The 16341-nt window shown below is 49.9% G+C and overlaps 1 protein-coding gene across 1 annotated transcript; it reads right to left on the bottom strand.

Moving 5' to 3' along the window:
• Positions 1–353: 353 nt before the first annotated feature.
• SOWAHD (sosondowah ankyrin repeat domain family member D) lies at positions 354–2816 on the bottom strand. The gene has a single exon (XM_027054263.2). The coding sequence runs from the start codon at positions 1897–1899 to the stop codon at positions 940–942; it is 960 nt and encodes a 319-aa protein (XP_026910064.1). The 5' UTR covers positions 1900–2816; the 3' UTR covers positions 354–939.
• Between the last annotated feature and the right edge of the window lie 13525 nt (positions 2817–16341).

Here is a 16341-nt window from a genome sequence, read left to right as displayed (position 1 = left end):
CAGGTAAATTACATGACTCACCACAAAATATCAGAAATGTACACTTGCACATTTGGCCCTTCTCCCACCCCTCTGCCCCCTACAGACGACTCCTCGAGGATGAGACTTGTGCGGGAAGCCAGACCTAGCGGCCAAAGAGCCCGGGGGACAGGCAAACTGTGTGTCTCTACTCAGAGCCAAGGTGAAAGCAGTTCCTTCCAGTGCACGGCTTGGCCATCTGCTGTGGGAACGAGGTCCTGAGCCGCCCCGATCACTAGCTCCTGGCCAGCTGGTGAGCTCTTCCCTGCAAATGTAGGAAGCTTCCCGCACTCGGCGGTTAATGGAAAAAAAAAAAAAGTCACTCAAAGGACAGCTTTGTCATGTGAAAGGAAAACATACTCCGCTTTAATATGCTCAAGAAGTCATCCGTGATACATTAGAAAAAGTACCCGTAAAAGCCTGGAGGTGTCAGGAGCAGGTTGGGGGGAAGGGTGACTCTGCCCGCAGGAACAGCCGAGTCAAGCCTTCAGTTAGGTGTTTCCTCTGTTATCCGTGGTTTATAGTCTTAACTCGTTCTTCTAAGCGAGTGCTTCCTAATAAACCCAGAGCTTCTGCCTGCCCAGAAATGGCTCTTGGAAGCGTTAAGTTTTCCTCTCCCACGTAGGACGGCACTCCCGCTCCTAACTCCGTAGTCCTGTAGTCTTGGGACTCGGCGTCAGGGCGGCTTGGTCTTTGCTGTCTCGGTGAGGGTACCCTGGTCCCCAGGTCTCCTGGCCGGTGGCCGTAGAAGACCTGGGACAGGTACCTGAGACAAAACTGGAGGTGGTCCGCCGCTTGCAGGCCCAGCGCGCTCGGCTTCGGCCCGAGCTGCCGCCCCTTCGGGCGGGGCCGGAGACAACCGGAGACCGAGGCCTCGACGCGGCGTCGCGGTCCCTCCGCGCTCTCCGGTCTCCGTCGCCCTCACCGGTCCTGGAAGAAGGGGAATATTTGGCGGAAAAGGCCCTGAATTTGTGCCACCCGGCTGCCCGCGTAGTCCTTCTCCTTTCGGGGCGTGTAGTTCTTCTCCACGGCGGTCGCGCCCACCGCGCTCGGGGTCCGTCGCAGCGTCCACGCGGCGGCGCAGCCGCTGCTGTTGTTGTTGGCGTTGTTCCGCCCTCTGCCGCCCGCCGTCTCCCAGTCCTCGGCCCCCGACAGCTCCCGCAGGCTCCGCGGCGCGTCGGGTCGCAGGTAGTGACAGGCCCGGTGGCCGCTGTAGTCGCGGCGCGTGGGGTCAGCCCCCAAGGCGCCCACCAGCACCTTGATGACCATGTCGTGGCCCTGCAGGGCCGCCAGGTGGAGGGGCGTGAGGCCGCCGCTGCCCGAGGCGCTCACGTCGAGCTGCAGCCCCCGGCGCTGGGCGAAGTCGTACACCAGGATGAGCTCCTCGTGGCACCCGTGCTTGGCCAGCCAGTGCAGCACCGTGTAGCCCGTGATCGGGTCGCACCGCAGCAGCAGCCCGGGCTCGGCTTCCAGCTGCTCCCACAGCACTTCAAGGCGGCCCTCGGCGGCCGCCAGTATCCACGCGTGCTCGTGGGGCTCCAGGCACAGCCCGCCGCCGCCGCCGCCCCCCGGACCGTTCGGCCCGGCCGGGGACTGCTCCTCGGCGCGCTCCTCCGACAGCCAGCCGGCGGGGGCCGCCCCCTGCAGCCCCAGCAGCTCCCACAGCGCTCCGCGCCGGCGGCCGCTGCCCGTTCCCGAGAGCATCGGCGAGCCGTGCAAGTCCCGGGAGGCGGCGGCCGCGGCGGCGTGGTCCCGGTACCTGCCCAGGCTGCTGGGGTCCGCTCTCGGGGGGCGGGGTGGCGCGGCGCTCCGCGAGCTCAGCGCGGTGGCGGCGAGGGAGGCCTTGCGCCCCGGGTTCGCGGCCCCTCGGGGCTCGGCCATGGTCCGGCCGCTGCCGCCGCGGCGCTTCCAGTGTCGAGCGTTCGCTGCCCTTCCCGGGCCCCTCCGGGAGAGGAACTGGCGCTGGCGTTGGGGAAGGAAGCGGCTTGAGCAATTGGGCTCGGAGGGAGGGAGCAAAGGAGGGGAGAGGGAGGGAGAGAGGCCGCGAGCCGCGAGAGGGCCCGGCGCGGGAGGTGGGGGGGGGGGTGTGCTTGGGAGGGTGGGAGCTCGGGCGGGGTACGCAGGGCAAGCCCCTCTAGAGCCCCGTGGGTACCGCCGCTCCCTCCGCGTCCCCGGGTCGCGGGCGGCTCCGCCCCAAACGGCCAGGTGAGCCGGGCAGCCCCGCCTCCCGCCCCGCGCGCTTCGGTGGGGCGGGCGCGAGCGGGCCCCGGCCGCCGCCCGCGCTCGCGAGCCGCCCGGCCGCCGCGGCCCGCGGGGCTTCTCGGCATCCCGGCAGCGGCTGGGGTGAAGAGGCTCTAGGGCGCCCCCTCCCCGGCGGGCTGAGCTCGGCTCTCGGCCAAGACCTCCGGGAGCGCGAGCCTTGAGTCCCGGGGCGCTGGCTCCCCGCCCCCTTCCTTCGCCTCTCCCTCTTATCTCCTCGGGAGTCTCCCTGCACTTTGTCCCCGAGCCGCCGTTGTCCCGCCCCTAGACAACGGAGGCGGTCGGGGACTCGGGCTCCCTTGCCTTGCCCTTCGTACGGCCTTGGCCCTCCCCGCGGAGCCCGGAGCGGCCCGGGATTCCCGCAGAGGAACCCGAGACGAGGGTCCAGGCGGAAACTCTTGCAGGGACCCGAAAAGGGGTGTTCCCCTCCTCCCCGCGGGTCCCTGCTCGGCTCTCCGCCCTCTCCTCCTCTTTAACCGTTCCCGAGTTGGCGTGAAGAAGCAGGCACAGGTGAATCAGTCCGCTGCCGGGGCAACGCCCTGCCCTCTTCAGAGAGGTGTCGCTGTTGTCTCCCTGAGGATATTTTACCTTCCTTCCCTCGACCGAGTGGTAGTTCTTGCCTCCTGCCCCCGCCCCCGCCGTGTTACGGAGTTCAGTTAGTGGGCCACAGGGAGCCGCATAGAAACTTCTTGAGTCAGAGCGGGGCACAGTCGTGCTTAAGGTGGTGTTTGGGAAGATGATTCGCAGAGAGGCAGAGGCAAGAAGCCGGGAGGCCGTCCCGACAGTCTAGGCCAAAGGGGACGGGGGTTCAGGCCAGGCCAGCTCACTCCACTGGGCCCAACAATGATAGAAGCTATCCGAGGCTTTTCCTCCTTGACCCTCAAATATTTTGCCCTAAATATTTTGAGCTTTCCTTCGTGACAGCCTATGCATGTGCAATCGATTTTTGAACATTTATTATGTGCCAGACGCTGGACTAGATGCTTTGTATATATCAACTCTTTTAATCCTCCCAGTGACCTCAAAAGCTAAGTCTCATTGCTACCCCCAGTTTGCAGAGAGGTTAGGCCACTTGCTCAAGGTCAGCCAGCAGGAAAGTGGCAGAGCAGGTCTGTGTGACACCACAGTCTTTGTCCTGGCACAGAGGGACTGGCATTCAAGCCAGGCTTATCAGCTGCCAATCACTCACACAGGCCCCAAATTTCAGCCCAATGGACGGACCTGTCCCAACCTGAGCGTATCTGACGGTTGCCCTCTTCCCGAGCGTCCTCCCTCAGAGCTTCCGTCCGGGGAAGTTCTTCTCCCTGTCCTTTGACATTGGCCTCAGTGTCCACCTTCTCCAGCATGCCTCCTCCGATTACCCCAGCCCAGTGATGGCTCTCCCTCTCCCAACCAGCTGTTTGCCCTCCTCCCTTGGCACCCAGCACTGACTGCCTTGTGGTGCTTCCCTCCCTGTGCTCTGACATGCCAAATACACTCTCAACTCTTCGATGGCTGTGTCATACTATCCTTGCTCTGGTTTGGCAGCCCGGGGTGGGGGGGGGGGTGGAATGTGACTGCGTGTATAGGCCGAGGGGGGGCGGTGTGCGTTGGGGGGGTGCCCACTCCCACGTCCCTGCCTCGGACTGCCACCTGTAGGACACCAAAACCGACTCGTGGAGTTCGTCAGTTCATAAAAAAAAAATAAAGTAGCTGGGCGCCTGGGTGGCTCAGTCGGCTAAGCGTCCAACTTCAGCTCAGGTCAGGATCTCGCGGGCCGTGAGTTCGAGCCCCGCGTCGGGCTCTGTGCTGACCGCTCAGAGCCTGGAGCCTGTTTCGGATTCTGTGTGTCTCTCTCTCTCTGCCCCTCCCCCGTTCATGCTCTGTCTCTCTCTGTCTCAAAAATAAATAAACGTTAAAAAAAAATAAAAACTAAAATAGAGTAGCGATCAAGTAGCTGCTGCACCGAGCCCATCAGCCAAAGCCACCTCCTGGCCTTTGCTGACTCCTCAGAGACCAGGCCCAGGCCCAGAGCGGGGCCCCAAGCTTTCAGGCTTTCATTTTCAAAATGAACCCTGACTGACAAGCAGCTACTTCCGTTGCTCTGGAAACTCCCCTCCATAACCCCAAATTTGTAAACACCAAACCACACACATGCACACACACTTCCAGAATATGCAAACAGCTGCAGCAATATATATTTTTTTAAATCAAAATGCCAGCATGGAGAACGCAGGATAGAAGAATGCTCGGGCTATTAATTTTCCTGGCCACTAAGCGGACAATCCCCTTCCCCGTTGGCACTAATAATATCTCTGGTTACAGTCCAAAGGCTGCAAAGACGGTCACCTGACCGGCGCCGCACACCCATGACGCCCGTGCCCTTGCTTAGTTGGCTCTTGTTGCCAGAAACCGAACCCACGGTGCCTCCCTGGCAGCTCATTCCACCTTTACTTAGCAAGTACTTCCTGCCCTAGGTCACCAGCCGCCTTCATGGTTCCCCAGAGCCACGCATGGCCTCTAGTTCAGGAGAGAGGGTCCCTGGAACTTCAGGGCTGGGAGTGGGGTAACGGAGGCAGAACGCAGAAACGACAGGACTGACCCTCCTAAAATGAAGATGCCCGGCACCTGAGGTGACTGCTCACCCCCGGGAGGGAGTGGAGCCGACCCCCCTCAAGCCCTTGGAAACAGTCTCCTCCCACCAAAGGTGCCTTCAGGGCGGGTGTTTGCATTTCAAATAGCGATGCCTGGTGTCTTTCTCGGCCAGCCTCTCTGATAAAACAATAAAATACAATAAATACTCCGGGTTTGTTTACAGATCCTGGACCATTTGAATTAGAACTTCCTATTTCGTTGGTCGTTTCTTCATTTTTCAGCTGTGGTTGACCTGTCAGGAAGGATGGCAGGGGGCAGAGAACATTCTAGAAGTGCCAAATATACACTATGTTTCCTTTCTTCCGCAGACCTGTGCTGATATCATCACCTGATTCTCAGTGAAGGAGAGAAAGCTCCTTTCCCACTGAGCCAAAGAGTGTGTGGCTTGTGCAAACGTGCGTGCACGAGTGTATGCTTGAGTGTGTGTTTGTGTGTGGGTGCGCACTGCCAGGCCTGTCTCTGGTTGTCATTTCCCCCTTTCCACGTGTCAGGGCTTTACTTGAGGATACCCCTGTGAAAAGTTTAACATTCTGATTACCTTTTCCTTAGATGATAGAACAAATGACACTTTAAAAAGTCTTTCCTACTACTTTGGAATTACTGCCCCCCCCCCCCAGTCCTTCAGTAAAGTGGGGATATACATTAAAAAAAATTGTTTTTAAATGCTTTTATTCATTTTTGAGAGACAAAGTGCGAGCAGGGGAAGGGCAGAGAGAGAGGGAGACACAGAATCCGAAGCAGGCTCCAGGCTGCCAGCACAGAGCCTGATATGGGGCTCGAACTCACAAAGCGGGATCATGACCTGAGCTGAGGTCGAACGCCCAACCGACTGAGCCACCCAGGCGCCGCGGGATGTACATTTTGGGGGAAAAAAGGTTATGCTCTTACTCTGGGACCAGGGTAAGCTTAGCATAGGAGAAGGTGGTGAGACCAAGTTGATCTGTGAACAATGATGAGACCAAGGGTTTTTCAAAATGGCTGAGGAGGAAGGGGCATGCAGGGAGCAGAAAGAAATCTTTAGGCCCAGGCCCTATTGCAAATAGGAAACTTCCTAAGACTTGGGCTGCAATGGCTTAACTGAAGTCCACGTGTCAAGCATGGACCCTGAAGTGTGACGAGAGAAAAAAAAAAAATTTCCATTACACATATTGATACTGCTGTGAAAATGTCACATCCCGGACGTTTTCTCGAAGTATTACCGCGCGGACACACACGAGGGCGCGCTAACCAACTAGAGATGGAGAGAACCGGAAAGGTCGCACAAATTTCCACCGGGAAGGGGCGGGGAAGAGGCGTTGCAGGTCCTGTGTCGGTGTGGATTCAAGTTTTCACCCCGGTTTCTCACCCCTGGTCCCTAAGTAGATGCAGAGAAGGAAGCAGAAGCATCAGGGGCTGTGATGAGAAGGCCAGGGTGTCATCTTGAAGAGAATGTGAGCAATCTGGAGAGAGAAGGAGGAGGGTGAACAGAATAAGGTGTTTCCTTACTTTATTCAAGAGGAGTAGGCTTCTGTAGTCTGTTATGCTTGGAATAATAATCCCTTGTGGTTTTCAAGGCGCTTTCATGTTTTTTCATTATTTCTTTGACCCAGGCAGCAAGCCTGGGAGGCGGGTAGAAAAGACAGTATTTATAACCAATTCACACGTACGGCCGAGAGAGGTTAAGTGACCTGCCCAGAGCCACACAGCTCAAACGTGGTGCAGCCGGTCTGCGGGTCAGCTGTCAGCAACACTGTGCAGTAAGTGAATGTCGTCCGTGGTGCCTTCTGCCTTCTGTTTCTAATCCAGATGCCCTGTGCCTCAAATTACCCAATGTAGCACTCCCTAATGATAAGGATAACACCTACCTGCTGGTACTGAGCACTTGGGTGCCTGGCCGGCCCATTGCCAGGTATTAAACGTGTATAATCATACATGAAAGCTCGGAGCAGTTCTATTCACAGCAGCCAAAAGGTAGAAATAATCCCCATGGCCAACAGATGCATGGATAAACAAAACACGACGTATCCATGCAATGGAATATTATTCGGTCACAAAAAGGATTTAGGGGTGCCTGGGTGGCTCAGCCGCTGGAGCGTCTGACTTCAGCTCGGGCTGTGATCTTGCGATTCTCGAGTTCGAGTGCCCCATCAGGCTCGCTGCTGTCAGTGCAGAGCCCGCTTGCGATCCTCTATTCTCCTCTCTCTGCCTGTCCCCACCTGGTGCTAAAAAAAAAAAAAAAAAGACGTTAAATAATGACACATGCTACAACATGGAGGGACCTCGAAAACATTATGGTAAGTGAAAGGAGCCAGACACAAAAGACCACATATTGTCTGATTCCATTTATACGAAATATCCAGAAGAGGCAAATCCATAGAGGCAGAAAGTAGGTTAGTGATGGCCTAGGCTGGGGGGTGGGGTGGGGGCAGGAAAGGGCTATTGGAGAGCAACTGCTAATTGGTACAGGCTTCCTTTTGGGGTGTCAAAAATGTTCCAGAATTAGATAGTGGTGATAGTTGCATAATGCTAAAAATCACTCGGGGGTACACTTCATAATGAATTCCGGGGCGCCTGGGTGGCTCAGTCAGTTGAGCGACCGACTTCGGCTCAGGTCATGATCTCACAATCCGTGAGTTCGAGCCCCGCGTCGGGCTCTGTGCTGACAGCTCGGAGCCTGGAGCCCGTTTCAGATTCTGTGTCTCCCTCTCGCTCTCTGCCCCTCCCCCACTTGCTCTCTCTCTCTCTCTCTCTCTCTCTGTCTCAAAAATAAACAACTAAACTAAAATAAAATGGTGAATTGCATGGTATGTGGATTATATTTCAATAAAGCTGTTTTCAATAAAGCTGTTACCAAAGAAGTGCATTCTCTCTAATCTTTACATTAACTCTAAGAAATGGGGACTAATGAGAAATTGAGGCCCAGTGAAGATAATGTGGCCACGTTCACCGGGCTAGTGTCGGGGGAACCCACCCCATTTTGCCTGACTGCAAGGCTCGCGCCTTCGATCGAATTCTACACCCCCTCTCGTACATCACTGATACAGAGGCTACCGTTACAGCCTGTACCGACTGAGGACTTATTATGTGCCAAGCACATTACATTCCTGATCTTGTTGGCGCTTCAGACAAGGTAGATACCATTAAAGCAGTGGTCTCCCAACTTTTTTGGTTGTACATCCCTCGAATGGAAGTGTTTTGAGCCAGTAGTCTCCACATTTGAGTGTTTCGTAATTTCAGAATGATGTGCGTTACTCTTCTAATAGATGATGTATATTATAAAGCATACACAAAAAGGACATTTTCTCCCTTTTTTAAAACTGTTTCTTCTTTTTTTAATTTGATTAATTTTTTTAAATCTACATCTAAATTAGCATATACTGCAACAATGATTTCAGGAGTAGGTTCCTTAGTGCCCCTTACCCATTTAGCCCAGCCCCCCCACCTACACCCCCTCCAGCAACCCTCTGTTTGTTCTCCATATTTAAAAGTCTCTTATGTTTTGTCCCCCTCCCTGTTTTTATATTATTTTTGCTTCCCTTCCCTTATGTTCATCTGTTTTGTCTCTTAAAGTCCTCATATGAATGAGGTCATATGATATTTGTCTTTCTCTGACTAATTTTGCTTAGCATAATACCCTCCAGTTCCATCCACGTAGTTGCAAATGGCAAGATTTCATTCTTTTTGATGGCTGAGTAATACTCCACTGTGTATGTATATATATATATATATATATATATACCACATCTTCTTTATCCATTTATCCATCGATGGACATTTGGGCTCCTTCCATACTTCTGCTATTGTTGATAGTGTCTTTTTTTTTTAAGTTTATTTATTTTTGAGAGACAGACAGAGAGCCAATGAGGGAGGGACAGAGAAAGAGAGGGAGACACAGAATCCGAAGCAGGCTCCAAGCTCTGAGCTCTCAGCACAGAGCCCGACATGGGGCTCGAACCCACACACCAAGAGATCATAACCTGAGCCGAAGTCGGTTGCCCAACTGACTGAGCTGCCCAGGTGCCCGGCAAAGGACACTTTCATGGATGAGACAAGGATGAAATAAATGGATTTCAAATAGTTTAAACTTTTTATATTAGTTATAGTAGAAAACTGATTTTGATTGTCACTACAATGTTCTCATTAATACATTTTTTTCAGAAGAGAATGTGATTGCATATGCTTCATTAAAAATTTTTTTAACCTTTATTGTTGAGAGGGAGGGAGAGAGAGACAGCATGAGCAGGGGAGAGGCAGAGAAGGGGACAGAGGATGTGAAGCGGGCTCTGTGCTGACAGCCTGATGCAGGGCTCATAAGGGGCTGGAACTCACGAACCGTGAGACCTGAGCTGAAGTCGGATGCTTAACTGACTGAGCCACCCAGGCGCCTCAACGTGTGCTTCATTTTTTAAAAACCTCAGGCTAACACTGTAATGTAGCTATGCAAAAGTGTGGTTCTTTTTTAAGATTTATTTAAAAAAATTTTTAAATGTTTATTTATTTATTTATTCGTGTATTTAAATATGAAATTTATTGTCAAGTTGGTTTCCATACAACACCCAGTGCTCATCCCAACAGGTGCCCTCCTCAATGCCAATCACCCACCTTCCACTCCCTCCCACCCCCCATCAACCCTCAGATTGTTCTAAGGTTTTAAGAATCTCCTATGTTTTGGCTCCCACCCTCTCTAACCTCTTTTTTATTTTTTTTCTTCCCCTCCCCCATGGTCTTCTGTTAAGTTTCTTAAGATCCACATAAAAGTGAAAACATATGGTATCTGTCTTTCTCTGTATGACTTATTAAACTTAGCATAACACTCTCCAGCTCCATCCACGTTGCTACAAAGGGCCATATTTCATTCTTTCTCATTGCCAAGTAGTATTCCATTGTATATATAAACCACAACTTCTTTATCCATTCATCAGTTGATAGACATTTAGGCTCTTTCCATGATTTGGCTATCATTGAAAGCTCTACTATAAACATTGGGGTACACGTGCCCCTTTGCATCAGCACTCCTGTATCCCTTGGGTAAATTCCTAGCAGTGCTATTGCTGGGTCATAAGGTAGATCTATTTTTAATTTTTTGAGGAACCTTCACACTGTTTTCCAGAGCGGCCGCACCAGTTTGCATTCCCACCAACAGTGCAAGAGGGTTCCCATTTCTCCACATCCTCTCCAGCATCTATAGTCTCCTGATTTGTTCATTTTAGCCACTCTGACTGGCATGAGGTGGTATCCGAGTGTGGTTTTGATTTGTATTTCCCTGATGAGGAGCGACGTTGAGCATCTTTTCATGTGCCTGTTGGCCATCTGGATGTCTTCTTTAAAGAAGTGTCTATTCATGTTTTCTGCCCATTTCTTCAAGCTAGGCTTCTCAAAAAGAAAAGGGAGATGACCCAAATAGATAAAATCATGAATGAAAATGGAATTATTACAACCAATCCCTCAGAAATACAAGCAATTATTAGGGAATACTATGAAAAATTATATGCCAACAAACTGGACAACCTGGAAGAAATGGACAAATTCCTAAACACCCACACACTCCCAAAACTCAAACAGGAAGAAATAGAAAGCTTGAACAGACCCATAGCCAGCAAAGAAATTGAATCTGTTATCAAAAATCTCCCAACAAATAAGAGTCCAGGACCAGATGGCTTCCCTGGGGAATTCTACCAGACATTTAAAGCAGAGATAATACCTATCCTTCTCAAGCTGTTCCAAAAAATAGAAAGGGAAGGAAAACTTCTAGATGTCTGCTAGAACTGATACATGAATTCAGCAAAGTTGCAGGATACAAAATCAATGTACAGAAATCAGTTGCATTCTTATACACTAACAATGAAGCAACAGAAAGACAAATAAAGAAACTGATCCCATTCACAATTGCACCAAGAAGCATAAAATACCTAGGAATAAACCTAACCAAAGATGTAAAAGATCTGTATGCTGAAAACTATAGAAAGCTTATGAAGGAAATTGAAGAAGATATAAAGAAATGGAGAAACATTCCATGCTCATGCATTGGAAGAATACATAGTGTTAAAATGTCAATACTCCCCAAAGCTATCTACACATTCAATGCAATCCCAATCAAAGTTTCACCAGCATTCTTCTCGAAGCTACATCAAGCAATCCTAAAATTTGCACGGAACCACAAAAGACCCTGAATAGCCAAAGTAATTTTGAAGAAGAAGACCAAAGCGGGAGGTATCACAATCCCAGACATTAACCTCTACTACAAAGCTGTAATCATCGAGACAGCATGGTATTGGCACAAAAACAGACACATAGACCAATGGAATAGAATAGAGACTCCAGAATTGGACCCACAAATGTATGGCCAACTAATCTTTGACAAAGCAGGAAGAGTATCCAATGGAAAAAAGACAGTTGCTTTAACAAATGGCGTTGGGAGAACTGGACAGCAACATGCAGAGGAATGAAACTAGACCACTTTCTTACACCATTCACAAAAATAAACTCAAAATGGATGAAGGACTGAATGTGAGACAGGAAACCATCAAAACCCTAGCGGAGAAAGCAGGAAAAGACCTCTCTGACCTCAGCCGTAGCAATTTCTTACCTGACACATCCCCAAAGGCAAGGGAATTAAAAGCAAAAATGAACTATTGGGACCTCATGAAGATAAAAAGCTTCTGCACTGCAAAGGAAACAATCAACAAAACTAAAAGGCAACCCACGGAATGAGAAAAGATATTTGCAAATGACATACCGGACAAAGGGCTAGTATCCAAAATCTATAAAGAACTCACCAAACTCCACACCTGAAAAACAAATAATCCAGTGAAGAAATGGGCAGAAAACATGTTTATTTATTTTTGAGACAGAGAGAGACAGAGCATGAACGGGGGAGGGGCAGAGAGAGAGGCAGACACAGAATCTGAAGCAGGCTCCAGGCTCTGAGCTGTCAGCACAGACCCCGATGCAGGGCTCGAACTCACAGACCATGACATCATGACCTGAGCCAAAGTCGGGAGCTCAACTGACTGAGCCACCCAGGCGCCCCTAAGATTTATTTTTATTTTTATTTCATTATTCTTTTTGTAAAGCAGGCTCCATGCCTAAGGTGAAGCCCAATGTGGGGCTTGAACTCCCGACCCTAAGATCAAGACCTGAGATCAAGACCTGAGCTGAGATCAAGAGTCCAACACTTAACCAACTGAGACACACAGGCACCCCTTTATTATTTTTTTAAGTAATCTCCACACCCAACATGGGGTTTGAACGCATGACCCTGAGAGCAAGAGTCACATGCTCTTCTGGCTGAGCCGGCCACGAGCCTCTGCAAAGATGTGGTTCTGAGCTTGGTTTATTTCAGCACTTGGTTTCAGGGGCTGTCATAGATGAGAATGATGTCTCAAAAAGACACACAGCCCTCAACAGAAGACAACTCCACTGGCTGGCTCACTACGTCATGATTCCATTTTTCAATTCCGCCCACCGAGTACTCAATGGTTTTCGATGAAATTCACCTGGTAAACGGACATGTTTCCTGATGTCGATCGTTTGTTCTTACCAACCAATCAGCGCCCGTTGCACTTTTGTGTTTTTAACAAATGTCTTCAAAACCCACAAAAACTGTACATTTGGAAGATTTTAAGCCAGGGCAGAAAACGTCAGTCCTAGGTTTTCAAGTGTGCAGATATGAGAGGTTTTCTAGGTATGCAACTCACATCATTTTTGGCAATAAAATGACATAACAGTGAAAACACATGTAGTTGTTTTCCGAATGTTCTCTCCATGTCCTGAGTTTCCTCCCAAAGCAGTTACTTTCTCACTCATTGTTAAAATATCAATTTAACCTTGAGTAGCTAGATTGAGAGTGCTTATAATTGTTTTAAAGGTTCACTGACTGCTATAGGACACCATGGAAGAAGTCAGTAAATTTGAAACACGTATCTTTGTGTGAAAGGAAAGCTTATCTTTTAGATTGAAAACTCGTTAAAGGACTTTGTCTCTGTACTATCCTTTTTTTTTTTTAATGTTTTTATTTATTTTTGAAGGAGACAGAGAGAGACAGAGCATGAGCGGGGGAGGAGCATAGAGAGAGGGAGACACAGAATTGGAAGCAGGTCCCAGGCTCTGAGCTGTCAGCACAGAGCCCGATGCGGGGCTCAAACTCACGAGCTGGGAGATCATGACCTGAGCTGAAGTCGGACACTTAACTGGCTGAGCCACCCAGGCGCCCCTCTATAAGATATTTTTAAAAATTAGGGGGCACCTGACCAGCTCAGTCAGGAGAGCATGAGACTCTTGATCTCAGGGTTATGAGTTTCAAGCCCCACATTGGGCGTGGAGCCTACTTAAAAAAAATTTTTTTTTAAATAATCAAATAAAAGAAGTAAAGTGGTCATTTTTTGGTTCAGACTACATCTTCCTCTTTATTTATATCTTTCTTTAGCAGTGGCAAAAAAGTAATTCTTTGTGGATTTCATTGATGAAACAGAATCTAGCTGTAACAAAAGCGTTGTAAATACAAAGCTTCAAATGTTAGAAACATTTTATCCAGCTGTACAGCAAGCTCCCCACACTATCATTTATCCTAACACTTTGTTCAACTCTTGAGCAATGGCCTCTAGATGCCTGCCGATAGTATTTGCTGACAAAACAATGAATCTTAGTTTGTCACTGTGTTATTTCACGTGGATTTGTTTTGACCAGTTCTTACCAGGACCGCAAAAACAAGTGTTTTCAAAACCAAAAGGATCTGCGAACTTTTGTCTCTCATTATTTAGCAAGAAACTCCAAACGCAGCTTCTAAACATGTATCTTTACATTTAGTGAGACTTAACAGAGTGCTGTGTTGAAACTCACGTGATGTTAAACATTGCCGGAAAAGTAGTAGAGGTTTAACTTTGTTGTGGATGCCCAGTTTTTTAATGTAAACGGGAAACAAGTAGGACGTACAGCTTGACAAATTTACCGCCGGCAGCCAGATCAAGAAATTGATACTTTTGGCTGATTTCTTATCAGAACCAACGTGCTGTTGCTGTTACTCTGCGACGGGGCCGGATGAGAGGGTCACGCGAGGAGGGAAGATGAATTAGTTCTGCCATTTTCCTTTGCCCATTTGTACTTCTGTTCAAGCCACTTTTCCATTTGGGGAGGACCGGTTTAGTTAAAACCAGATGATATAATCTGTAAATTCACAGCCCGACACAGAAATTGCAGAACTTTGCAATAAGCAGAAAATAAAACGAAAGGGGGCCGGCGTCACCATCAGTGTTTCTGTGTCGCGGAATTCTTGTTCCTCCATCAGGATATCCATCAGGGACCATCTTACAAAGGGACCGGATGGTGGAGGGTGCCAGCGTCAACCCGTGTGGTGTGTACATTACACTTGAATTTCTCTTATGATTTTGTCACAAGATAAATTTAAACAGAAGTTCTGCTATTTTCTGCCCACACCTCAGTGAATCATCCTGTCCCACCCTGGAGACAACTGGTTCATCGCCTTGGTTCCATGTTACACGTGGGACAGCTGAGGTGCTGACGGCTCAAGCAACCGACTCAAAGAAACACAGCCAGTATGCCATGGGACCAGTATTCACGCAGGTCTGTTTGGCTCCAATGCCCATGCTCCCTCAATTACAACCAAAAGATTCTGGCTGATTCGGCGACGCATAGTTTCTGGTTTCAGATGCCAGAATGGTGACTGCCAAATCTTATTTTCTCAGCTGACGGCACGTTTCCCTCCGGGTGGGCGATGGCAGAGCAGGGGTTAGGATTGGAGAGAGGATGTGGGCCGAATTGGAATCTAACTACCGGGCGTTGGGCACTGACCATGTGTAAGACGCGGAGCTGAGCGCTGAACCCTCCTCAGAGCCCCAGGAGGTAGGTCCGGGTGTCATTTCCATTTACAGGTGACAAATAGATCAGGTGGCCGTGCTGGCATTCCAAGCCAAACGTGCAATGACTCCTAAACCCGGGCTCTTGACCAGTATGTAGTCTCACTGCCCCATAGATGATATCGCTTTAGTGAGCAGCAGAGTCAGCAAGATGCCGGTTACCGTAACAACTGCTTTCCATGTGTTATATCCCATTGAATTCCAACAACAGCCTCACAAGAGAGGTACTCGTTTTACAGATGCAGACACAGAGGCTCAGAGAGGCTAAGCGACTTGTCCAAGGTCACATGGCCGCTAGCTAGTGGTAGATCCACCGGGGCTGGCGTCCCTTCCATCATTGCTTTGGGCAGGGAACGGACACGATCGCAGCAGAGCCAGCCTTTCTTGGGGAGTCCGTTAAGCATGCCGTCAGCAACTCCTCACTGAGCAGATGGAATCCAGAGAGGCCTAGAATGGTGCGGTCTGTGGACTGACGCCAGTCCAACAGTGTAAGAACAGAAATTGAGAGCTTAGAAGCATTTACGGAAATCTGATACCACTGCGGCGTCTAAGCGCATGATTCTTTTTTTTTTTTTTTTTTTTTTTTTGCAGAAGTATCCGCTTGTGACAGATTGGAAGTTAAAAAAAAAAAAGATAAATAACTTATCTTTCACCACAGATCGTTTGAGAAGCACTGGTATAAACAAATCCTGTGCACCATCCATGCCCACGGGCTGTCATTTTGAGAGCGGATTATGGGAATGATGCGACGAATCAAGGTTCCCAAGTTGAACCTGATGCTGAGGGTTTGTGAAAGCCAATAAGGGCCTGACCCTGTTCCTTTTGGGGGTTCCCCAAAGAGAATGAGGCGGTTGGCTTTAGATGATAATGACGCTGCCTTTAAAGATCCAGTATCATTTTCATTCCAAAGGCTCTCTTGGTAGTGCTCTGAGGAACTGAGAACTTGAACTACATTGTGAAGTGAGTTTTCCCCTCACGGAATCCTTGCGGTCTGGAACACCCAACCCAATCTGCTACCATATAGCAGCCAAATGGTTCTCAGTGCCTTATGTCTCAATTTCCTACCTGGGTGAAAGGTCCCCAAAGCAAGCTTGGGGGGAAAGGCAGTGATTTAGCAGCCAGAACTGAAGCATGATGGACCCAAGGGGACTGCCCAGTTATCAGAGCCAAGGGCCGGAGTTAGGACTGGCCCAGCAGCAAGGGTGACCCCAGGCAGAGCCCCAGAGTGCTGAGCTGGGGCCACTGATGTCCCTCTGGCTTAGAGCCTGGGGCAGGGCTGAGCTCACAGCTGGAGGGTTGCATGATCCTCAGAAACTGTCCCCAGTCATGGGCTGGGGAGGACTAGGCTCTGGGAACCAGGCAGAACCTGAGCCCGCATTGTTCCTTAGCCTGGCATTCAAGGCCCTTCCCAATCTGAGCCCGTCATGATGTTAACATCTAGCACTTCCCCTGTTCACATGTATTTGCTCATTGAATCCTCAAACTGACCTTCCCATTGTTGCCTCCATTCGACGTGTGAAAATTGAGGCGCAGAGAAGTGAAGAGGTTAAGTGACTCACCCAAGATTGCACAGCTAGTA

The sequence above is a fragment of the Acinonyx jubatus genome, chromosome X (assembly GCF_027475565.1).
Source record: "Acinonyx jubatus isolate Ajub_Pintada_27869175 chromosome X, VMU_Ajub_asm_v1.0, whole genome shotgun sequence".
NCBI lineage: Eukaryota > Metazoa > Chordata > Mammalia > Carnivora > Felidae > Acinonyx > Acinonyx jubatus.
The sequence above is the reverse complement of the archived record's forward strand: the minus strand, read 5'-3'. Positions and strand labels throughout refer to the sequence as shown.